The sequence below is a fragment of the Marmota monax genome, unplaced genomic scaffold, assembly GCF_021218885.2.
Source record: "Marmota monax isolate L192 unplaced genomic scaffold, Marmota_monax_Labrador192_F-V1.1 WCK01_AAM20220418_F8-fsc00020, whole genome shotgun sequence".
Taxonomy (NCBI): domain Eukaryota; kingdom Metazoa; phylum Chordata; class Mammalia; order Rodentia; family Sciuridae; genus Marmota; species Marmota monax.
In genome coordinates, this window is record NW_026692912.1 from 23278010 (window position 1) to 23298784 (window position 20775).

General features: G+C 46.2%; 1 protein-coding gene across 15 annotated transcripts in view; it reads right to left on the reverse strand.

Moving 5' to 3' along the window:
- The window catches only part of Rapgef1 (Rap guanine nucleotide exchange factor 1), a 123880-nt gene that overhangs the window by 42797 nt on the left and 60308 nt on the right, over positions 1-20775 (reverse strand). For 10 of the 15 annotated variants that reach the window (XM_046452006.2, XM_046452001.2, XM_046452000.2 and 7 more), the window contains exons 2-5: positions 17175-17314; positions 16618-16731; positions 10856-11034; positions 8319-8475 (exon numbers count right to left, since the gene is read on the reverse strand). In XM_046452006.2, coding sequence (XP_046307962.1) covers positions 8319-8475; positions 10856-11034; positions 16618-16731; positions 17175-17314 — 590 coding nt within the window. The remainder of the gene's footprint in view (positions 1-8318; positions 8476-10855; positions 11035-16617; positions 16732-17174; positions 17315-20775) is intronic. The other 5 variants (XM_046452007.2, XM_046452002.2, XM_058581854.1 and 2 more) reach the window with 1 other exon arrangement.

Here is a 20775-nt window from a genome sequence, read left to right on the forward strand (position 1 = left end):
AGTCAGGGACTGCAGAGCCTCCAAACTGAAACCACACCACAGGGAAACAGCAGCAGGTGCTATGAGGAAGGCAAAGCCAAAGTCCTCCCCAGAGCCAAGATTCAAACCCTAGAAAAGAAGATGGAGATGACAGAAGGAGCAGCAAAGGAGAAATTCACCAATGTCCACAACTGTGGGTGATGATATAAGAAAGCCCCTAGCTATGACATAATAAAATAGAAACCTCCTGATGCAGGGTGAGGGAAGCGTCACTCTGGACAGTGGATGATTGTCCCAAGACGACTACCAGGATGCATGCTGAGCCTTGAATATCTGCATTATAAGAACTCTCCCCAAGGAAAAGGCTATGGATGTGTGCAAAAATCCACCCACCAAAGATGAATTCAGACCATTTGATTACATCTCTGCTAACAGGTACTGGGGATCTAAGTCATGAGAAAAACCCAACCAGGGATCGCTCTCTGGCCATTGAGAATGAAATCACAAGAGCATGTGACACAGCAAAGAAAGATGCTGTAATACAGACTCAAGTAAAAGAACAGCCCCAGGAGGTACGTGCGTGTTTGGGGAACAAAACTAGGTTGAGAATTTATGTAACAGAAACAAGTATGACTGTGGAACATCCTTTATTTTGTTCCTGTTTCCTAGATTTCCTGAAATGAATATACATTACTTCTGAAACAATAATTAAACAAATGCATGCCTCCAACAGCCCCTCAAGGCCCATTGGAGAACCAGATTCCGGCCACCCCACTCTGCAGCAGCCAACGTCTGCTTGTGGAGAAGTGTGGGAGGTGAGGTTTCAGAGCCACACCAGCAGAGGAGGGAGTGCGTATGGCTCTGGTCACCATATTTACAAGTTAATACTCAAGGACAGCTTGCCAGCTGGTGACACAGACAGGAAGGACACGATGACAGGATGGGAAGAGACAGTGACTTGAGGGAGGTGGCCACTGCACCCAGGGCCTGGAGGAGGGCAGGAGTGGCAGTCTGTCGTGAAAGTTCACAGCTCAGCACAGGTCAAAGCACCAGATGAAAGCCATGCAGAGGCTCCACTTTCAGGCTCACAAGTACAACAGGGCAAGAGGAGAGGAGAGTTCTGCGTGTTTGCAGTGGCTGACATAGGTACAAATTCCACCAATTCTTCCTGACTCATGAGCAATCACAATTAGCTTGCTATCTTTCTGGATAGGCAGTGTGACCTCCTGAAATGACAGGCGCACACGCATGAGCGTGCCCAGGTTCCAAGGCAACACCAGGACTGCAGCGACATTCCCTAGGGCCAATCTGCTGCCCAGACTTGAAAGAGGCTGGAGAAGGAGCGGGCAGCTCTGCCTATCTACACAGAAGGCTCCAGTCTCAGCTTGCCATGACCATCTATCTCATGGAGGTGAGCTTGAGAACGCACACCGTCTAGCAGCTTCCAACACCCCCACCTCACTGCCCACTGAAGGTTGTCCAGGCCCAGGACCTCCTCCTGAAGGCAGGATTTCTGAGTGACGGCAGGCCTTTCATCATCTGGAAGCACAAGTTAGGAAAGACTGACATCTATCTGGACTGTGTCTACAGCAGGGGACTATAAGTGAGACCTACCACTAGTTTGCTGAAAACCAGTTTTCAAGACCTAACCAGGTATTTGGAAAAGAAGCTTCCTAAATACATTATACTTTACTTCCACGTTTGCTTATTTATACTGAAAATGGCTACAGAGAAGGAAGCCTTAAGTGACCTGCAGGACAACAGTAGGCTCTGGTGCTCAAGGAAACAGCATGATTATGCCTATCTGCCTCCATCCTCCTGGTGCCGAGACAAAGCCCTGTCTGGCAGAGGGGACATGCCACACAAGAAAAGGCTTTCCATAGGAGCCCAGGGGCAGTGGCAACTCTGTAAGATGCCCTGCCATGCTGCCCTGCCACACTGGCCCTCAAGGGCAGGACATCCTGGGGGAGTCCTCAATTCACTGAAAAGCACACCAGGCTACAACCCAAGGTTCCCTTCCTGCTCACATTCATCATATACCCACCATCACTTTGTGCTCCTGTGAATCTCCTGGGTGCCCAAGGAGATGTGTGACCATGGACCAAGACCCAACCCTTTATCAGTTCTTCTTCACATGCCTTGGATCAGGTCTGGTAACCGAGTACAGGATTTTCCTGTAACTGAAACTGCATAATGAGATCAGAGGGGTGTCCAGCCCCAGTGACATTTTTATTGCAGCAAAAAGGGAACTTCCCTGGCCACATCCAAAGTGGTAATAATCCCCCTATATTCTGGTCCCCTGTAATTTATCCCATCTCCTTTCATTTTCATTATAGTCGTAAGTGATGTGGATTGTTGCACCCATTTCACAGATAAAGACAGTAAAGCATGATAACCTGTCCTGGAACTCAGAATGCAAGTGTGCTGGCCTGCAAATTCTGGCTGCCTGGCAGCAAGACTGACTATCCCACTCCATGGCACTGTTTCTACACTCCAGAGAAGAGAGCAGAGAAGCATCCGTTGTAGTTCAGTGCTGAGCTAAATGCTAGAGTGCATGAGCATGCGCCCATTCCTGAAACAGACAAAAAGCAGGGCTACTTTCCACCAAACCAGTATTCCTAGAGCCTCAACAGCTGCATGAAAAGCTACCCGGGATCCTCACATGCAGAGAAGCACAAGAATCTTTGCTGAAGAGCCTCACTTGAGTAAGATCCAGAGAATTAGCCTGAACCTCAAATCTGCCTTCAAGAAAAAGGCAGCTATGTATAGAGGGTCCCAGGCCTGGGCCAACAGCTCAGAGGCCTAAGGACCTGCTAGCGCCACAGATGTATTTATTCCTGTACAAAATGAGGATGCTGCAGTCAGCTTTGTCTCTCGCCGAAGGCTGATTTGGTGAGACACAGGGCATAGAAGTGCTCAGAGGACTGTAATTTATAATGCATGCTTTGCAAAATTGCTCAATAGGAAAATCACAGCTCAAGGTGGTAGTCAGGACCCTTGGAGAACCATAGTTACCTGGCCCTGTTGTCACAGCCACAAATTGCGCCTGCCTACCCAGCTCCACCTAAGACACATTCAGCCTAAAGACAAGGAGCCCTGCAGGGTGAGTGTGGCCTAGAAGAGTGCCAGGTGGTGAAAACTAAAAATGTAGTTGAGGCAGGAAGCTATGATTCAAGTAAAAAAAGGCTTCAGGAGCTGGGTTCAGTGGTGCACACCTGTATTTCCAGCAACTCAGGAGGCTAAGGCAGGAGGAGTGCAAGTTCAAGGCTTCCCTCAGCAACTCAGCAAGGCTCTGTCTCAAAAATAAAAAGGGTTGGGGATGCGGCTCAGCTTTAAAGTGTCCCTAGGTTTGGGGCTGGGGATGTGGCTCAAGCAGTAATGTGCTCTCCTGGCATGCGCGGGGCGCTGGGTTCGATCCTCAGCACCACATAAAATAAAGATGTTGTGTCCACCGAAAACTGAAAAATAAATATTAAAAATCAATCAATCAATAAATAAAAATAAAGTGTCCCTAGGCTCAATTCCCAGTAGCCCTCCCCTTACCACCAAAAAAAAAAAAAAAAAAAGATGCTACAGAAGCTCTGGATAACTGTGGATTCTCTGGACCTTTGTAAGTCAGCTCCACACCCCAGGCCCAAACACTGCAAAGAGCACATGTTTGGTATAGGCTTCGTCTGAGAAGATTTACCAGAAAACATAATTACTGAACTCAGAAAACAGGGTGGGAAGGGGGCTATCAGAGTAACGAGAGAGGTCTATCTTTAAGCCACATTATTTTAAAAACTAAAACAACAAAAGGTCTAAAATCTGAATGTATGAAATTGAAATATAAGCATGATGATTTTTTTAAACTTACAAAAGTATATCCCCAAAACTCTTACAGGAGAAATCTCTACTACCTATAATAAGCTATTTCGTTTCCCTTTCCTCTTCCCCATTTCTTCTCCTCTCCTTTAAAACCACCGCCACAGGTGCTGTGGCTACACCTGTCATCCCAATGACTCGGGAGGCTTGGGAAGAAGGTCACAAGTTAGAGGCCAGTCTGGGCAACTTAACAAGACCCTGTCTTGAAATAAAAAAATAAGAAGGGCTGGGGATGTGGCTTAGTGCTAGAGCATCCCTGGGTTGTTTCCAGTATCGAAACCAAAACAAACCAAATAAAAACATCCCAAACTCAACACGCTGATATACAGAAATACTCCAAAGATGTAACGAATCAAACAACCCTAAACACACACCCATACAAAGACTTTCAAGTGTCTGAAAATGACTGTGTGCTCCTAATAGGATTGCCTAAATCACAAAAGTAGCACCTCATCAAGTGCGGTGGCGCACACCTATAATCCCAGCAGCTCAGGAGGCTGAGACAGGAGGATCAGGAGTTCAAAGCCAGCCTCAGCAACGGTGAGATCCTGTCTTTAAATAAAATACAAAATAGGGCTAGGATGTGGCTCAGTGGTCCAGTGCCCCTGAGTTCAATCCCTGGTACCAAAAAACAAAAATCGCTTCTCCTTGCTATTATTTAGGTAATACAAACTTTCAGTGATTTGAAAGAATCATAGTGGTGGTGGTGGTGGTGGTGGTATTCATCCTGAGACCACTGTGTTCTAAAGCTGGCTGTGGTGGTAATAGTGTACCAGTGTGCAGGAATACCCAGGAAGTCACCAAGTGGCATGTTCCAGATGCATAAACTGCATTTCAATAAAGCTGTCACCAATGTCCCACCAAGAAAACCCAGGAAGCACAAAAGAGGATCCTACAACTTCTCATAGCTAGAAGTGAGAGAGCTAGTAAAGACTTGCAGCACCGTGTCAAAAGGCATGTAGAAGGCGCCACTGAGAGCCGTCCCCAGGCACAAGGCTGGACCTGGACACCACAAAGAGTAACTCTGCACTGGGTGAAACATGTCAAGCATGCCTAAATTCACTCACTCATAATGATAATTTTCTAAAAAAAACATTCATCGGTCATACTAAAGGGTGCTTGAAAATACTCATGATTTTGAAAACTGGTATACAAAAGAAGGGAACTAAGCTCAACATGAAGGTGACAAGGAGAAGTCTCTCAGACACAATCCAGCTAAGGAAATGGCAGATGTCCATGTTCCTGTTCTATAACCCTGAGGAAGCAATGGACACAGGTGTGACGGTTGATGGCCTCTGACATCTCCAAGGGAAAGCCCGGCTCGCTCAAGGATGCAGGGCATCCTCCCAAGCACAAGGCCCTGGTCTGCTGCGTCTTGGATTCCAGCAAGTCGCAGCTGGAGGAGCATGCTCGCAGCACTGCCTGGTGCCCTGCATGGCTCAGATGCGAGACTCCAGGAGCAGCCGCTCTCCACAAGAACAAGTTGCAAGGAAAAAAGTAAAAAAACCCTTCAGACACCGATCAATGAACTCAGAGTATGAACTTTATTTGGATCTTGAAGTAAAAAAATGAGCCATTCAGAAGTAGCAAACCACACCCTGCAGGTCAAATTCAGCCTAGGGCTGGTGTCTGCAAGGCTCTCTAGGTAAGAAGGTCATTTCAAAAAGAACAAAAATGAAAACAAAGGGCTCTCTGTGGCCTGGAATGCCTGCAATGTCCCTCTCTCAAACAAGCCTGTTCCAGAGATGGCAGGACATGGCACCTGGGATCTGCTCCCACATCATCCAGGGAGCAGGTAGAGGAAGAGAAGAAACAAAAGTGGCCATGATGAGGGGAAGGACCTAGGAAACCCCGAGAGGCCTCAAGAGTCTCTTCTCTTTCTATTCACTGTTCTGTTTTGCAAGTGTTGAAAATTGTTCATAATAAAACATTTAAAAATAGTCTGAAAAGGATAAAAGAAATGGCTTATTTGAAATGTCAATGTGGCAGACAGGTGGTTGCCCCACAGTATCTGTTCTTCCTAATGGATTTTCAGCTGGGCATATGATCAAGCTCTGGCCAATATAATGTACATGAAAATTTTGTGAGGCTTTCCAAGAAGCCTCCTTAAAGGGAAAGGCACAACTTCGTATTCTCATCTTCACTGCTGGCTGGAATGTAGACATGATGGCTGGGGATGAAGTGGCTATTCTGAATCACGAAGTAGAATCCGTGTGCTGAGTGTGGCTCTCCTGCCTGAGGGAGGCAGTGGAGGTGGCTGGGTGCACAGGAGGCTCTCTGCCCTCAGAAGGCAAGCCCCCCAGGTGGAGACCTGCGTGAGCTTTGCTCATCACTGTGTTCACCATCTGGCGACAGAGGCGCTCCCTACACACTTCCTAAATAAGTGTGACAAAAGTGAATCTATAGAAATTCTCACTGCAGAATCTCTGTTCTGGTGAAAGTAGTTTTAAGACAACTGGGGAGAAGTTACTGGTTCTTAGACATTGCCAGGTTCAAATCCCACAGGTTCTTTCTCAGTCTGGTCATAGAAAGACTGGAGAAATTCCCTTTTAATGAGGGTGACGCTGTCCTGATTCCATTTTGGGCTGCCTGAAGCCAGTGAGGAAACCCCACCTCTTCTGTGCCAACTTGCTTTGCTCTCGGCAGCATCAGCGTGGTGGAGGGACCCACACAGTGTCACCTAGAAAGAGAACAGCAGCATCTCCAGAGGCCTGAACAGTACAGCAGCTGGATGAGTCAAAGCTGAGCTGAGTGCCTCGCAGGTCAGGCCTCCCGCTGCCTGCTGCCTGCGGGGAGCTATCATGAGGAAGCAGCGAGAGTAGCTAAGGGACTAGCATGAAATCTGGAGAGCAACACAGATCTCTCATCGGCCGCACTGGGCTCCACTCTGAAGTCTCACAGGACTTAATAACTCTGGGGGTGCCGAGGACATAGAAGCAGTCGGAGTAGACAGGAGCCATGCATCCCTGGACATGAACTCAAATTTCCCTGCAGACACTCAGCTGTCCTTACTGGGTGTTTGAGGTGGGAGCCCCTGGACCTTGAGCTAACTGTGACCACTTGGGAGCAAACTGCCACACCAAATAATGCTTTCTTAGCCTTTCTTAGCCCTCCCTTGGGATCCTTGCTCTGCTCTCCAGGGTCCATGCAGGAGGCTTTCAGGAAGCTGTGATCTGGTGAGCGTAGAGGAATCTTTCTTGATATAGAGTAAGTACCTCAGCTATCATTTTGGGTTGGTGGGTAGAAGGGAAGAGAATGCAATTTTTCTGAGCCACATTCATAAATCATGCATTTAGCACCACAAAGTTAATAACAAACAGTGCTAATGCCAAGTGCTTAGCATGTGCCTGGCACCGTTCCACAAGCACTCCATATACTAACTCAATCCTATCTGCAACCCTATGACACGTGCTTTTACTATTTAAATTTTTAAAAAATTTGTTCTAATTAGTTATACATGACAATAGAATGCCTTTTTATACATCATACATAAATGGAGTATAACTTCTCATTCTTCTGGTTGGAAGTGATGTAGTTACACAGGTTGTATAATCATATATGCACATAGGGTACATGGTGCTACTATTACACCTATTTATGGACCAGTTAACCAAGGTATAGAGCAGCTAAGGAAACCACTCATGTGCACTGGCCAGTAAGTGCTGGCCTTGGTATGAAAGCTAGACAGGTCTCAAGGCCAGCTCTTGCCACCACAGGACGTGGTTTTGTGTAACAGCAGGCTTCCATGTTCCTACTGCCCACAGCTCCAGTCCTGGTCCAAAGGCCCTCACAGGATTCCTGCTCTATATTTCCCTTACTTTCATCCACCAGGACTTACTCTCTCAAATTAGGGTTTATGCCCCAGAGCCTTTTGGCCTTTGCTTCCCACCTTAACTACAGAGTCATAATTTCCCATTATATTGCTCCTGACTTCCCTGGATGCTGAATCCTCAGACCACACCACAGATATCAAGTAAATACAGGTTCATTTCTTACTCATTTCATTCTTGCTTTTCTACCAAAAATCCCCAAATTTCCTAGAACATGAAAAGGAAAAGCTGACATACTGGGAGTTTTGTGAAAAGTCAAGGCAAAAACAATCTCCACATGTACAAATGTGTAACAACACATCCCTCCATTATGAAAAACTACCATGCACCAATAAAAACATGTGGAAGAAGTCTCCACTGCACCATATTTCGCGGGCAGCGTGCTCAGTCAGAGCCGTGATATGGCCTCTGAAGACCAAACACAAGATGCCTCTGGTAGCCTTCCAACAGTGTGGACAAGAACTCCACAGGCTTGCAAGAGTCACTTAGACCAGTCCTGAGAAAATTAAGCAGTCATCAGACTGAGTACCAGAGACTCTGGAAGACATTCATTTCCAGGCATTAAGTTTATGAACAAGCTCCTAACATCAAGCAGGCTGGCTGCTCCAAGTCCCAACCAGGACAGCCTGGAACCCGCCCTGGTACCTTTACTCCATCCAGAACAGCTTTGATGACTCCCTTCACAGTTGTCACCATCTCCTTGTCTTCTGAGTTCACGCCTTCCAGCATCACCTGGTCAGACCAACGGATGAGGTTGGCAAGACTTTGGTACACTCGGCTGTAGCAGGAGGAGAGGGCTGAGCTAGAGGAAGAGAGGGTTTTGAAAAAGAATATGAACAAATCTCAAGCATGACCAATGCCTGCAGATGTCCACGTGATGCAAGACCAATTTCTCAATGGTCAGGGAATGTTCCTTGTCTTGCTTTTTAAAAATCCACACCTCTAGTGAAGAAGCAGACCTCATTTGCCCTGTGCCTTTCTCTTTACAGCCAACCAAGATTTTGTGGGGCTTTTATGTTCTCATCTGTGTTATAATTTTTTTTTTTAAATTTCCAAACTATAACATGAAAATTCCACCAAAACAGTTAACAAAACTTTTCCAAACTTCACATCCCTCTACCCTTCTATGAAATTCTGATGACATCTTATATATCACCCATCTCCTCTGGACAGTCACACAAGCCAAGAGGTCTGTGGAATTTTACTGGGCAGGACCCTTTAAAGGCACAGCCATGAGCTCAGAAAGACCTGCAGTTTATTAGAATTTCTCCTATCCTGGCTCAATTTTACCAACCTCTTTGCACCATAACTGTGGCTGATAAGTCGGAGGAACGCACTAATGACTGTTCTGAGAAAACGATGAACCAACAAGCAAGGTGACCTGTGATGGTGGTGGGGATGTGTGACAGTGGTGACATGTATGTGTATGTGTGTGTGTGTGTGTGTGTAATGCACCAGCTCTGACGCCAAAACAGGCAAGAGGAGCTGAGGGGGTGCTGGGAGAAGCCCCAGTAAGCACAGAGCAGCAGCTGAGATACGTAAGTTACTCATCTTTCCCAGAGTTTTAAATAACCAAAGAAACGGAAAGATGGTTATCTTTCCATTTCAGACCTAATGCATTATAACAAAGGAAGAGCAAAATATAAAAGGGGACCTCTAGCAAAGCCTGCTGCTTTCCACCCTGTGGCTCCACCACAGCATGGCACAGCTGAGTTTCTAGGGATGATGAGGTAGTATGAGGACACTGGTGTTTAATACTTAATTTCCACCAGCATCAGTTGCTGAAGGTCCCCTGCAGGCACTGAAAGAGCTGGCAACACACTATAACAATTAGCTGCAGGATTTAGCTAAGGTGACTCTAGCAGGGATTTTCCCAGAGGCTGACTAGCACTGGAAGGTGGCAAGAGAGGTGATGCATCCTCTCTTGCCACCACCCTCTCCCCTGCCCACTGGCCTCAGGTCCTTTGCTACCCTTTGTCTCTTCACTTCCAGTCAACTGTGGCCTCTCCCAGGTCTGCGCAGTTCCTCCTCTGAGAAGTCTGGTCAGACTAACTCCAGCTCTCTCCAAACTCTCCCTTCTTCAAGTCCCAACAGAGCTTCTAACTTGATACCACAAATCAGCTCCTTTGTTACCTGAGGAGGATTTCCAGCTAGGTCTTAACTCTTCCCTGGTAGGGACCATTACATGAAAACAGATATTTAAGGGCATTTAAAAGGGAGTCATCATGCATCTCACTACAGCCTAAGGTCAGACTCTCTCAAAGAACAGACCGAGCCCTCCTGGGAGCTGGGCAAGGATTAACCATGGGATTCATGACACAGACAGCTAAGCCACACCACCCAGCAGCAAGGAGCGTCTAGCCTAAAGGTTATGATCTCTAGCGATCAGCAGAAATGCCCATGGGAAGCTCACGGCAGAGAGTTCCCTGAAAATAAAGACACTATTGACTTTATCTTCCACAAGAAGGGAACTGAATTTTGTTGCCAAGTTCTGAAAGTCATTCATAAAAGCTCAGCCTCCTGGGGGCCAATAACTACTGAGCCATCTGGAGAAACTGAAACAGAGATGCATTCACCTTGAACAGGTACCATGGATAAAAAACAAATAACGGGCCAGCCTTGGAAGAAAAAGTTCCTGCTAGGCTTTCATTTGAGATTACATTTAATATGGCCCTTCTTTTTATACTTAGCAATCAATATGGGGCCAACTGCCTGCTGACCTTTAAGAAGAAATGTACTCCAGCAGTATAAGCCCCTGAACTCAACAATGGCACCCAGCCCCCAGTCCCCCCCACCCAGTCCACAGGCTGCTTGGGAGGCCCTGGCCTGCCCGGCCCCAGACAAGGGTTCTCCTACTCTAGCCCTGAGGCTGGTTCTTCTCTCTTTCCTTGATCATTCAAGCAACTGAAGACTCTCGGGACTGAAGGTCCTAATAAAAGGTGGTTAAACGTGTAGGGTGACTGAGGGTACTTAGATAATGTCCCCTGGTTTGGCAGTAATCTGCCTTAGTGTCAAGGCCCCAGGAGGAGCAAGGATCTGTTGCCAGAACAGCCCAAGGACAGCTGGGAGAGAGGGGAAAGGATCCTTTTCCTATTCCTAGAAACCTGTGTTTTGAGGACCCCAAACCAAGATGCCTCTGCACCCTCACTGGTGACACAGCCAAGGACTTGGGAGCAACTCACCTGTGCTGGATACGAGGGTCAGTCTGCACCAGAGGTAAGACGGCCTCCAGCACCTTGCTGGCAGAGCCTGGGAGCATCTCCAGCACCTTCTTGTCTACAGCCATTTTGTCCACAATGGTCTTAAAGTAGCGCAAGGCACTGACAACTTCCTTCTCCTTCTCCTCCAGCCAGCTCAGGTTCTGAAAGGAAACATAAAGCATAAGCAGGAGGAGCGAGCTTTAAGGGAGCTGTTTAAAAAAAAAATGAATAAAAGTTCCTGCAAACCAGCTTGAGACTGCTGAGAACAGAAAACATTCTGGCTGCAGAAACTAAGTCAGATTATTTTTCCGTGGCTTGTGATCAGCAGACAGAGGCCAGACCTGAAGGAAGAAGGGGTTTGGACTAAGAAAGATAGCTGAGAAATTTCTGAATTCTCTCCCCACACCTGAGGTCCCCAAACCATTCTCTTCCATGTCCTAAGCAGCTACACTGAGAGCCACCTCTAATCTCAGGAAGTGCAGCATGTGCTGACTTGCTGCTATCTTGCAATAGCCCAGTCCCATGGCACACCTGTCCTATAAACCAACCTGGAGATCCCGGTTTTTCTTCCAAAGACCCAAGGGGTTTCAACCCATCTCCCACACTGTTCAACCTCCTCTCAACACAATGTCATGCTACCCCCACAGCACCTGGCAACCCAGGGCTGGAAGGGTGGGAAACTCTGGCATGAAAGCTGAGATTGCTGGAGAGATGGCAGCAGTTCAGCTGCTACTTGTGCAGTGGCTGCTGACAGCATCCAGGCCCTGTTCCTGAGGAAAGCTGCCTGTGAGGGCGCTACATGTTCCAGAACTCAAGCCAACCACACCATCCTTCTCCTTGGATGTGGCCACACCCCCTTCCGTTCCTTTCTTTCAACCTCCCCGTGGAATGGCTGTATATCGTCCAGACCCCAGCTGGCAGGTGGGGGAACTGAGTAAAGTACCCAAGGGGCAGGCCCACGAGTGGAAGAGGACTAGAGAATGCTAATGAAAACAACCTAGGGGGCTGGGGCTGGGGCTCAGTGGTACAGCGCTTGCCTAGCACCATGAGGCACTGGGTACAATCTTCAGCACCACATGAAAATAAATAATAAAGGTACTGTGTCCATCTACAACTAAAAAAATAAAAATTACATTAAAAAAAAGCGCCTGAGGGCAAGAAGAAACTTCTAGAAGACACTGGTACAGACAGTAATTTATAAATATACAAGTACATGACACAATATTATAAAAATGATTTATGATTTTGAGCCCTAGTTCTTTTCTTCTAAAATGAGAGGGAATGTCCTTTTAAACTTTAAAAAGTTCAATAGAGGAATTATTTCATAGGAATCTCAAAGAAAAATCTGTAAGTGAATGGGATCAGTGAGTAAACAGGTTCTTCAGTCAGACTCCTCCCAAAGACCCAAGTGACTCCCCTCTGTGGGTTACCTCCCCAAGGTGTTCTTGAGACCAGGAAACACCTCCAGCACGGAGTGCCCTCTTCTCTGTGATTACTGGGCACCCGTCTCCCTCACCTTCTTTCCCCCTTTGACTCCTGACAGGTCTGTCTGCTCACTGTCTCCAGGCACTGGTCTTTCTACCTCTGGGCAAGCGCTCTCGGCTTCGCCATCACCTACCCACAGCCTGGAGGAGCCTGAGAAGCCAGTCCTCTCTGTGCTTGCAGACAGCAAACACAAACCAAAGCCATGGTTTGTCCCGCAAGAGGAGGACTAGGACAAACACTACCATCTTGGCACATCAGAAAATGCTGGAAGCCAGCAATGATGAAACTTGGTGAGGAACAGGACATATTTTTAGAAAATGTGTGTCACTGGGTATGTAAGGGAGAAAGACATTGGCAGGTACTTCAGAGCAGAAAAGAAATCTTCTCTGTCACTGCAGAGAGGACTCATCAGCCATGTAAGAGCTGGTGGCCTGGGCTCTTAGGAAAGGGGAGTGACGCACTCTTTAGCCTCCAGCAAAGGTTGTTCCCAGAATCCATGGCTAAACCTAGAGCCTTCCCAGCCTTTTGGTGGTGGAGCAGAGTGTACAGTGACATACCTGCTCCCAGCACTAGCTGGACCTGGGGACTCATTAACTGTGACTTTGCTAATGTTGCCCAGCCTCATACTCTTGGTGTGGCGGATGCACCCACCTGCACACCCTTGCTGCCCCGAGGAAACAGTTGCTGCTCTTGGTCCCCACAAACCTGTCCTGGGAGGGCCCAGATCCAAGGCCCACCATAGCTCTTGGGAAGCCCTAGATTCTGGGCTCCCTGTCTACAAAGCAGGTAGGACATATCTGCCCTGTGTGACTGCAGAGACCAATGGGGGTGGGGGATGAATGAGGACATGGATAGAAATAATTTCTAGCACTTCCCAGACATAATACCAGCACCAGAGATTTTATATCTGCCAATAATAAAGCAAAGAAGCTGTACAAAGGATGCAAAAATCTAAAAAGGAAGAAAAAGGTCTGGATTATAGCCACCACTCACTGGGTACCACAGGCCATCTGCAGGGCAGGGTTTTCTGTGAACCATTTCATGAAGGCTACAACCACCCCACGGAGCAAACACTATTATTCCACAGGTGAGGAAGCGGGGCTTGGTGGGCAGTGGGGAGGTCAAACAACATGCCCACAGTCAGACACCAGTAGTGACAACTTGGCCTGTTTGATTCCAGAGCCTGGGGAGGCTGAGAGGGGAAAAAAGACTGATCAAGGGGCTGGGATTGTGGCTCTGCGGTAGAACACTCGTCTAGCACATGCAAGGCCCTGGGTTCGATCCTCAGCACCACACAAAAATAAATAAACAAAATAAAGGTATTGTGTCCAACTACTTCTAAAAAAAATATTTAAAAAAAAAAGACTGATCAAAGTACCTTGGAATAAGTAAAGAAATGCATTAGCAATCCCTTGCTCCAAAACTCTCATTTCCTAAATGAAAAAACAAGGCCCAGATGGACAGAAACTGAAATTGCTTTCCTGCTGGGTGAAGGGTGGTGTCAACTGGACCCAAGGCTGTGCCTGGCTGCAGTGGGCTGCTAAGAAGGACAGCTGTGGAAGAGAAAGAGGAGGAAAACTGGCCTGTTCTTCATGCCCTCCCTCGACAGCAGAGCAGCAGTGACACCTAACCTGCATTCCACACCCTCATTCCACCTGCAGCCTTGATCTCTGCTTCCCAGAAACCCAGTCTCATTTCCAGCACTACAGGACAAGTAACTACACAAATCTGAGCTAAGCTGGGGCTGGGGGAAAGTAAGTTCAAATTAGCACTATGAAAAACCAGCACTGTGGAACTATTCACAGACAGCGCAACACTGCTTTTTTTTTTTTTTTTTGCTGGGCCAGTTACAGCAAGCACAGAACAGTAGTGCCCACTGCCAGGCCCTTGGGTACCGACATCTCCCTGCTTATGTTTCTTATAGGATTGTGACAGCTGAGAGGAAACCTCTGCAGGAGTCTACTCAAGAGTGCCAGGACCAGCACTGTCCAAATGGCCCCCAGGTTGGAAAACTTATCCCTTCTGGACTATTTCTGGACATGGTAATTATGATCACACAGGACTGTCAACTTTGAATTGAGTATTTGGCTAAATTTTCTGTACTACTTTATAACGCTCCATAGCTTACTACTAAGCTTGTTAAAAGGTTGTAAAAAGAGTTTATAAATTTATCTACAGATATGAGACAATTAATGTATCTAAATGAAATGAGTCTGAGAAGACAACAGAATATAGTGGAAAACAGGCTTTGATTAAGAAAAGCTGGGCCAATATCGACACTATCCATACCCTGGGGATAATAAAAGCCTTTCCCACATGATTACAGTGAGGAGAACGTGAAACAGCATGTGCCAAGCCACCCAGGACAGGGCTGGGGCAAAGGGAAGCCTCTGTAGGTGCCCAAACCTGAATCTGTACAACCCCCCTAACTGGGAGAGCAGGCACACAGCCAGGATAGGGGAGAGTGGGTGTGCACTACATTCTCCAAGTGGCAAGGGAACCAATGAATGGCAGACAAGCTAGCAGAGAGTCTCTGCAGCGGTCTCTGATAGGTGGCAGACCCCTGCAGCTGTCGTTCTGCCTGCAGAGCTGCCCCACTAAACAGCAGGTCTGCCCTCGTTCATTGCAGGCAGGTGGATCAGGCCAATAGTTGTCCTCGCGGAAGGTCACACCTGCAGTCTGGCACTACCAATGTGGTTCCATGCTTTGTATGTGTACTGTGGGAGGTCTAGCAGCCCCTACCACCCCCCCAACGAGGTGCCCAGTAGTGCCTGCTTCACCCTCCTGTGCTGACAACTAGAAATGAATGTCCCTAGATACTGCCAAACATCCCCAGGGGTTTGGAGGAGCCACACTATGCGAAGGGTGCTTCCATATCACATTTTCCTCCATGACCTCTCCTGGGATAAAGAATAAAGAGGGAAAATTCAAGGATCGAAAGGCTGAAATTTGCTGAGTTCAGCAGCAGGGCAAAGCTGTTGGTAAACCATTTTGCTTTGTTCTGCTCTGCCTGGACTAGCATCAGGTGGCAGCTCACTCTCCTTGGAGGTCAACACAAAACTTGTCTCCGAGAGCAGCTACGCAGATAGCAACAAAACTAGCTCAAGCACAGTCCAAGCCATGCCCTCCCACTCTGCTTCCTCCTGGAATTCAGATCTCTGGCATGGGCAAGACTGCCCTTGTGTCACAGGCTCCTGTAGTTAACACATTGGGCAGAAAAAAAATATTATCCACCAAAAGACTTTTGAATTTAAAGACCTTATTTTCTCTATTCCTAACTAGGCTTTTAAGATATTTTGCTGGCCAACAGGAAAACCAAAAGTAGATGAATCACAAAATTTAAGAATTTTATGCTTAAACAATGGGATAATATTTGTCAATTGTGCTTAATTGGTGGCTGTGACAATAGTTCCATGATAGGTTCCCTCTGAATAATCACTAAAGGATTAAGGATCAATTTGTCTATGAAATTTGCTTTTATTTTACATGATTAATTTTATTTTTTAAGCATAGTAATACATCAGGATCAATATTTAGGTGTGTGAGACATTTAAAAAAAAAAAAACAAACACTCTGTCTTCCTTTCTTAAAAAAAGAAATGTAGTATCAGATAAGTCAGGCTCTGACAGAGGATGGCCTGTGCTCAAATCTTGCTGGGTGACTGGCTAAATGCTTCTTATCTCTACAGACCCAGTTTCCTTTACGGCAAAACAGATTTTTTACCTGTTAGGACCATTGTGAAGATTAAAGAAGAAAACATGTGTCAAGCAGTGAGCATGGGCCAGGAAAAGGACCCTGCACTGTTGGCAGCAAAGTCCTGGCCCCAGAGCACTGGGCCCTTCCCCTCAACCCCAGCCTTGCGGATGGCTAGGACAGTGTCCAGGTTTCTTGAGCTTTCCAGCCTTCCTGCTCAACGACTCACCTCATCTCAGCAATTGAAGGAAAGTACAGCTGCTTTCGAGAGGAGAGGCTCACCCACCCATCCCTGAACCTGCTGGGCCCAAGCAGCACACCCATGCCAACCCTGGAGAGGACCCCAAACTTCTGTGGGGTACTGAATTCTCTCCACAAACCAAGAGAGCTTGAATAAACATTCCCTTTATCCAAGGCCCTGTGAATTCTTCTGCACACTTCAGCCCAGTTGTCACCCAGTCAGAAACAATGATACTGTAATAGAGGTTTTCGTATCCCCAAACCATGGGCCAGGATTCTGCAGTAGAAGGCAAGGCAAAACCAATTGTTCTTAACGTCACACTGACCTTCTGCCTCTGAGACCTGGAAGCCACAGCACTGGTGGACATAAATTCTACTGCCTGCTGCTCCAGATCCAAGGGGATAGGGTAGCCCTCTGGTAGAAATCTGTCTCTTGCCTCCTGGAAGAGAGGAAACCTGGATTCCTACAGAGCTTAAAATGGCCGTGGCAGGCTGAAAGGGGGCTGGTGAAAAGCAACAGTGGCTCAACATCCTGGCTGGCTGGCCCTGCTGAGGTTACTAATACCTGAGGACATCTCTGGTTGGGTCCCAGGGATTTGCATGTTTCAGAGCCCTAAAGCTGAATGATGGGCATTCTGGACATTACAAACTTCCCGTGTGTGACTGTGCCCAGGACAATGTGAGGACCTCGGGCAGGAGGCAGCATCTGGGGTGTGAGTAGTGTCCAAGGAAGACACAGCTCAGAAGGGAAGACTGTCCTAGCCAACTAGCTGACTGACATGGTACTGTCTAAAGGAGACCCAGGGAGCACACCTACAAAGAGCGTAACTCCGACTGCGGGCTGTAGGGGAGGGCAGCACTGACACCTGGAGAGGCAGCTTACTTTGTTCACAGGCTTCTCCGGAATCTTCACAGACACCTCGGCAGGCTTTCCCTTCTTTGATGGTGTTCTCTTGATTTTGGGCGAGTGGAATTTGTCCATCAGCTTCATGGTGAAGGAGGAGAGATGAGAGCGCTGGGAGTCTGAGAACACAGAGGGACTGACCGTTAGAGGGTGGAGGCCAGGAGTCTGTGTCTGCTGAGCTGCTGGGGAAAGAGCAGTGTCCACACTGCACTCTCTCTCTGACCAGGGATTCAAAGGAAAGGAAATATGCACCCACTGAGTCATCTCTGGGCTGAGGTAGTTCAGAGGCAGAGCACTAGCCCAGTATGAGGAAGGCCCTGGGTTCTATTGTCAGTACCACAAAAAAGAAAACAAAAATCTCTGCTCTACTCACATTTCAACTTTTGCAATTTCCATCTAGGTTAGGTTGTTCAGAATTGGGGACACCAAAAGCAGTCAAAATGGGTATGGAGAAAGGACTTACAAATATGTCTAAGTGTCCTTTTCAGTCTGTTTCATGATCTAAACCACGTCCAAGGGAACTAGCTAGGAAAAAGGAACACAGGCAGAATCACAAGCGCAGGGTGTAAGAGCTAGCAGGGAGGGCCTTCCAAGACAACTCTTCATCCTTCGGTGTGGGGAACTGCCTCAATCCACAAGGGCCAGCCCCAGATCTGATAGTGGAGACTGAACTAGAAACAAGGTACTCAAACCCTTCTGGGCCAGGGCAAAAGGCTGGATGATCTCCCCCATCTAAGATCCAGATGAGACTAGGATGTCTGCTTTCACCATTCTAACCTGACATTGCACTGCAGAGTATTGCAGGAAATTAGGCAGGAAAAGAATATAAAAGGCATCTAGATTGGAAGGGGACATGCAAAACTGTTTGTAGACGACATGACTGTGTGTATGGAAGCCCTCAAGCAATCCCCTAGAAAACTGTACTGAGCTGTGGGGGCAGCACAGCGGTAGAGTACTTGCCTAGCATGTCTGAGACCCTGGGTCCATCCCAGCACTGTGAACAAACAAAACAACTATTACTACCCATAAACCCAGTAAAGTCACAGGATACAAGATCAATACACAAAAGCCAAAACTGTATTTATTTACAAGAGTGATGAACATTCCAAAATGAAAATTTAAAAGCTCGCATTTATATCATCATCAAATATCAGTTGATGATATTATAATAATATTCATATTCATAAATATAATATTTATAATATATAAATATAATAATGTATTCATTATTTTATAATTTATTTATATCATTATGAATAATATAATATTTATGAACATAAATAACATCTTAGAATATTTCATCTATATTATCTTCAAAAAGAATAAAATACTCAGGCATAGATTTAACCAAATAAATGCAAGACTTATACACTGAAAACTACAAAATATTGCTGAAAGAAAAATCAATGACAATCTAAGTGAATGGAAGGGTGTCTTCTTCCGCGGATCCAGGCTCACTGTTGTCAGGAGGTTAATACTCCCTGAATGACAGCTTATGGGCCCTATGAGAACCCCAGCTGGCTCTTCTGTAGGAATTGAAATGCTCATCCTAAAACCAGTATGGAAATATAAACAATCCAGAATAGTCAAAGCAGTCCTGGAGAAGAACCAAGCTAGAAGACTCACACTTCTCAATTTTAAAATTGTTAGAAAGCCATGCTAATGAAGACAATATGGAATCAATGAAGACAGATATGTGGATCAATGGACTAGAACTGAGGATCCAGAAAGAAACTTGCACGAAGCCAACTAACTGCTTTTCAACCAGGAAGCCAAGACCACTCGATAGGGGAAAGAACAGTCTCTTCAACAAATGGTGCTGGGATGATGGAATGTCACATGCCAAAGACGAATCTGGGCCCCTGCATAACACCATTTGTAAAAATGAGCAAGTGAATGAATGCAAGGCCTAACCCAAGACTTGGAACCATAAAACTCTTAGAAGAAAACACTGGAGTTTCTGTGACCTTTTATTTGACCATGTATTCTTAGATACAATGCCAAAAGCACAAGCAACAAAAGTAAAAACAGATAAGTGGACTTCAATAAAATCGAAAACTTATTGTTGCAATGGTCCCATCAAGAGAGTGGGACGATGACCTGCAGGATGGGAGAAAATATCTGCAAATCATACATCTGATAAGGGATTGTATACAGAAACAGGAAGAACTGGGAATATAGCTCAGTGGTAGAACGTTTGCCTGGCATGCATGAAGCCCTGCATTTAATTCCCAGCAAAGCAAAGAAAAAAGAGCAGAGGCTGGCGGCTTGGAGGTAGAGCACTTGCCCAGCACATGCAAGACACTGGGTTTGATCCTCAGCACCACATAAAATCAATAAATAAAATAAAGGTATTGTGTCTATCTATAATAAAATATTTTTTAAAAAAGAAAAGAGAGAGAGAGAGAGAGAGAGAGAAAGAAATTGAAAGAATTCTTACAACCCAACAATAGAGAGATAACCCATAAAATGAACAAAGAACTTGAAATGGGCATTTTTCCAAAGAAGATGCACAACTGGGCAATGAGCACATGGGAAGATGGTCAACACCACGGTTCCTTAGGGAATTGTAAATTGTAAAACCACAGTAAGTTACCACCTCACACCAGGTATAATAAAAAAGACAAAGACAATGCCAAGCATTGGTGAGGACTGGAGAAACTGGTAGCCCCAGACATTGTTGGTGGGTGTGTAAGATGGTGCAGCTGCTTTGGGGTCACCTGAAAGCTCCTCACATAATACCCAGCAATTCTTTTTTTTGGCACCAGGAATTGAACATAGGGGTACTCAACCACTGAGCCATAACCCCAGCCCTTTTAAATATTTTATTTAGAGGCAGGGTCCCACTGAGTTGCTTAGGGCCTCAACAAGTTGCTGAGGTTGGCTTTGAACTCGTGATCTTCCTGCTTCAGCCTCCTGAGCCAATGGGATCACAGGTATGTGCCACTGCACCCCGCTGACCCAGCAATTCTACTCCTAAGCATATGCCCAGGAGAAATGAAAACTTATATTCACAGATTTGTACAAGAAAGTCCACAGCAGCATTTTTCGTAAGAACCAAAAGGTAGAAACAACACAAATGTCCAAATGTCCATAAATGAATAAATAAAACAAGCTATGTATATATAATGGGATATTATTCAGTAATAAGAAGGAAATGAAGCACTGACTCATGCCACAACATGGATGAATCTTGAAGACATTATGCTAAGTGATGGATGCTAGTCACAAAAGACCACATATTGTATGATTTATTTTATCTGAAATGTCCAGGATAGTAGATCTATAGAGACAGAAAGTAGAATGGTGGTTGTGTAAGACTATGGGGGGAGGGTAGGAGGGAGCGTGACAGCTGACTGGATTGGGGATTCTTCTGGTGGGACAAACATCTCCTAAAATTAGAACCCAGTGCTGCTTGCACAACCCAGAGAATTATTAAAAGGATGTTTAAGTGTACATTTAAAATGAGTGAATTGCATGAGAGATGAACTGTATCTCAGTGGAGCTGGGCATTCTCCCTCCTTCTCACCCTTTACCACAATCTTCGAGGGTCTGAAACCATCTTATTAATTGACTTATT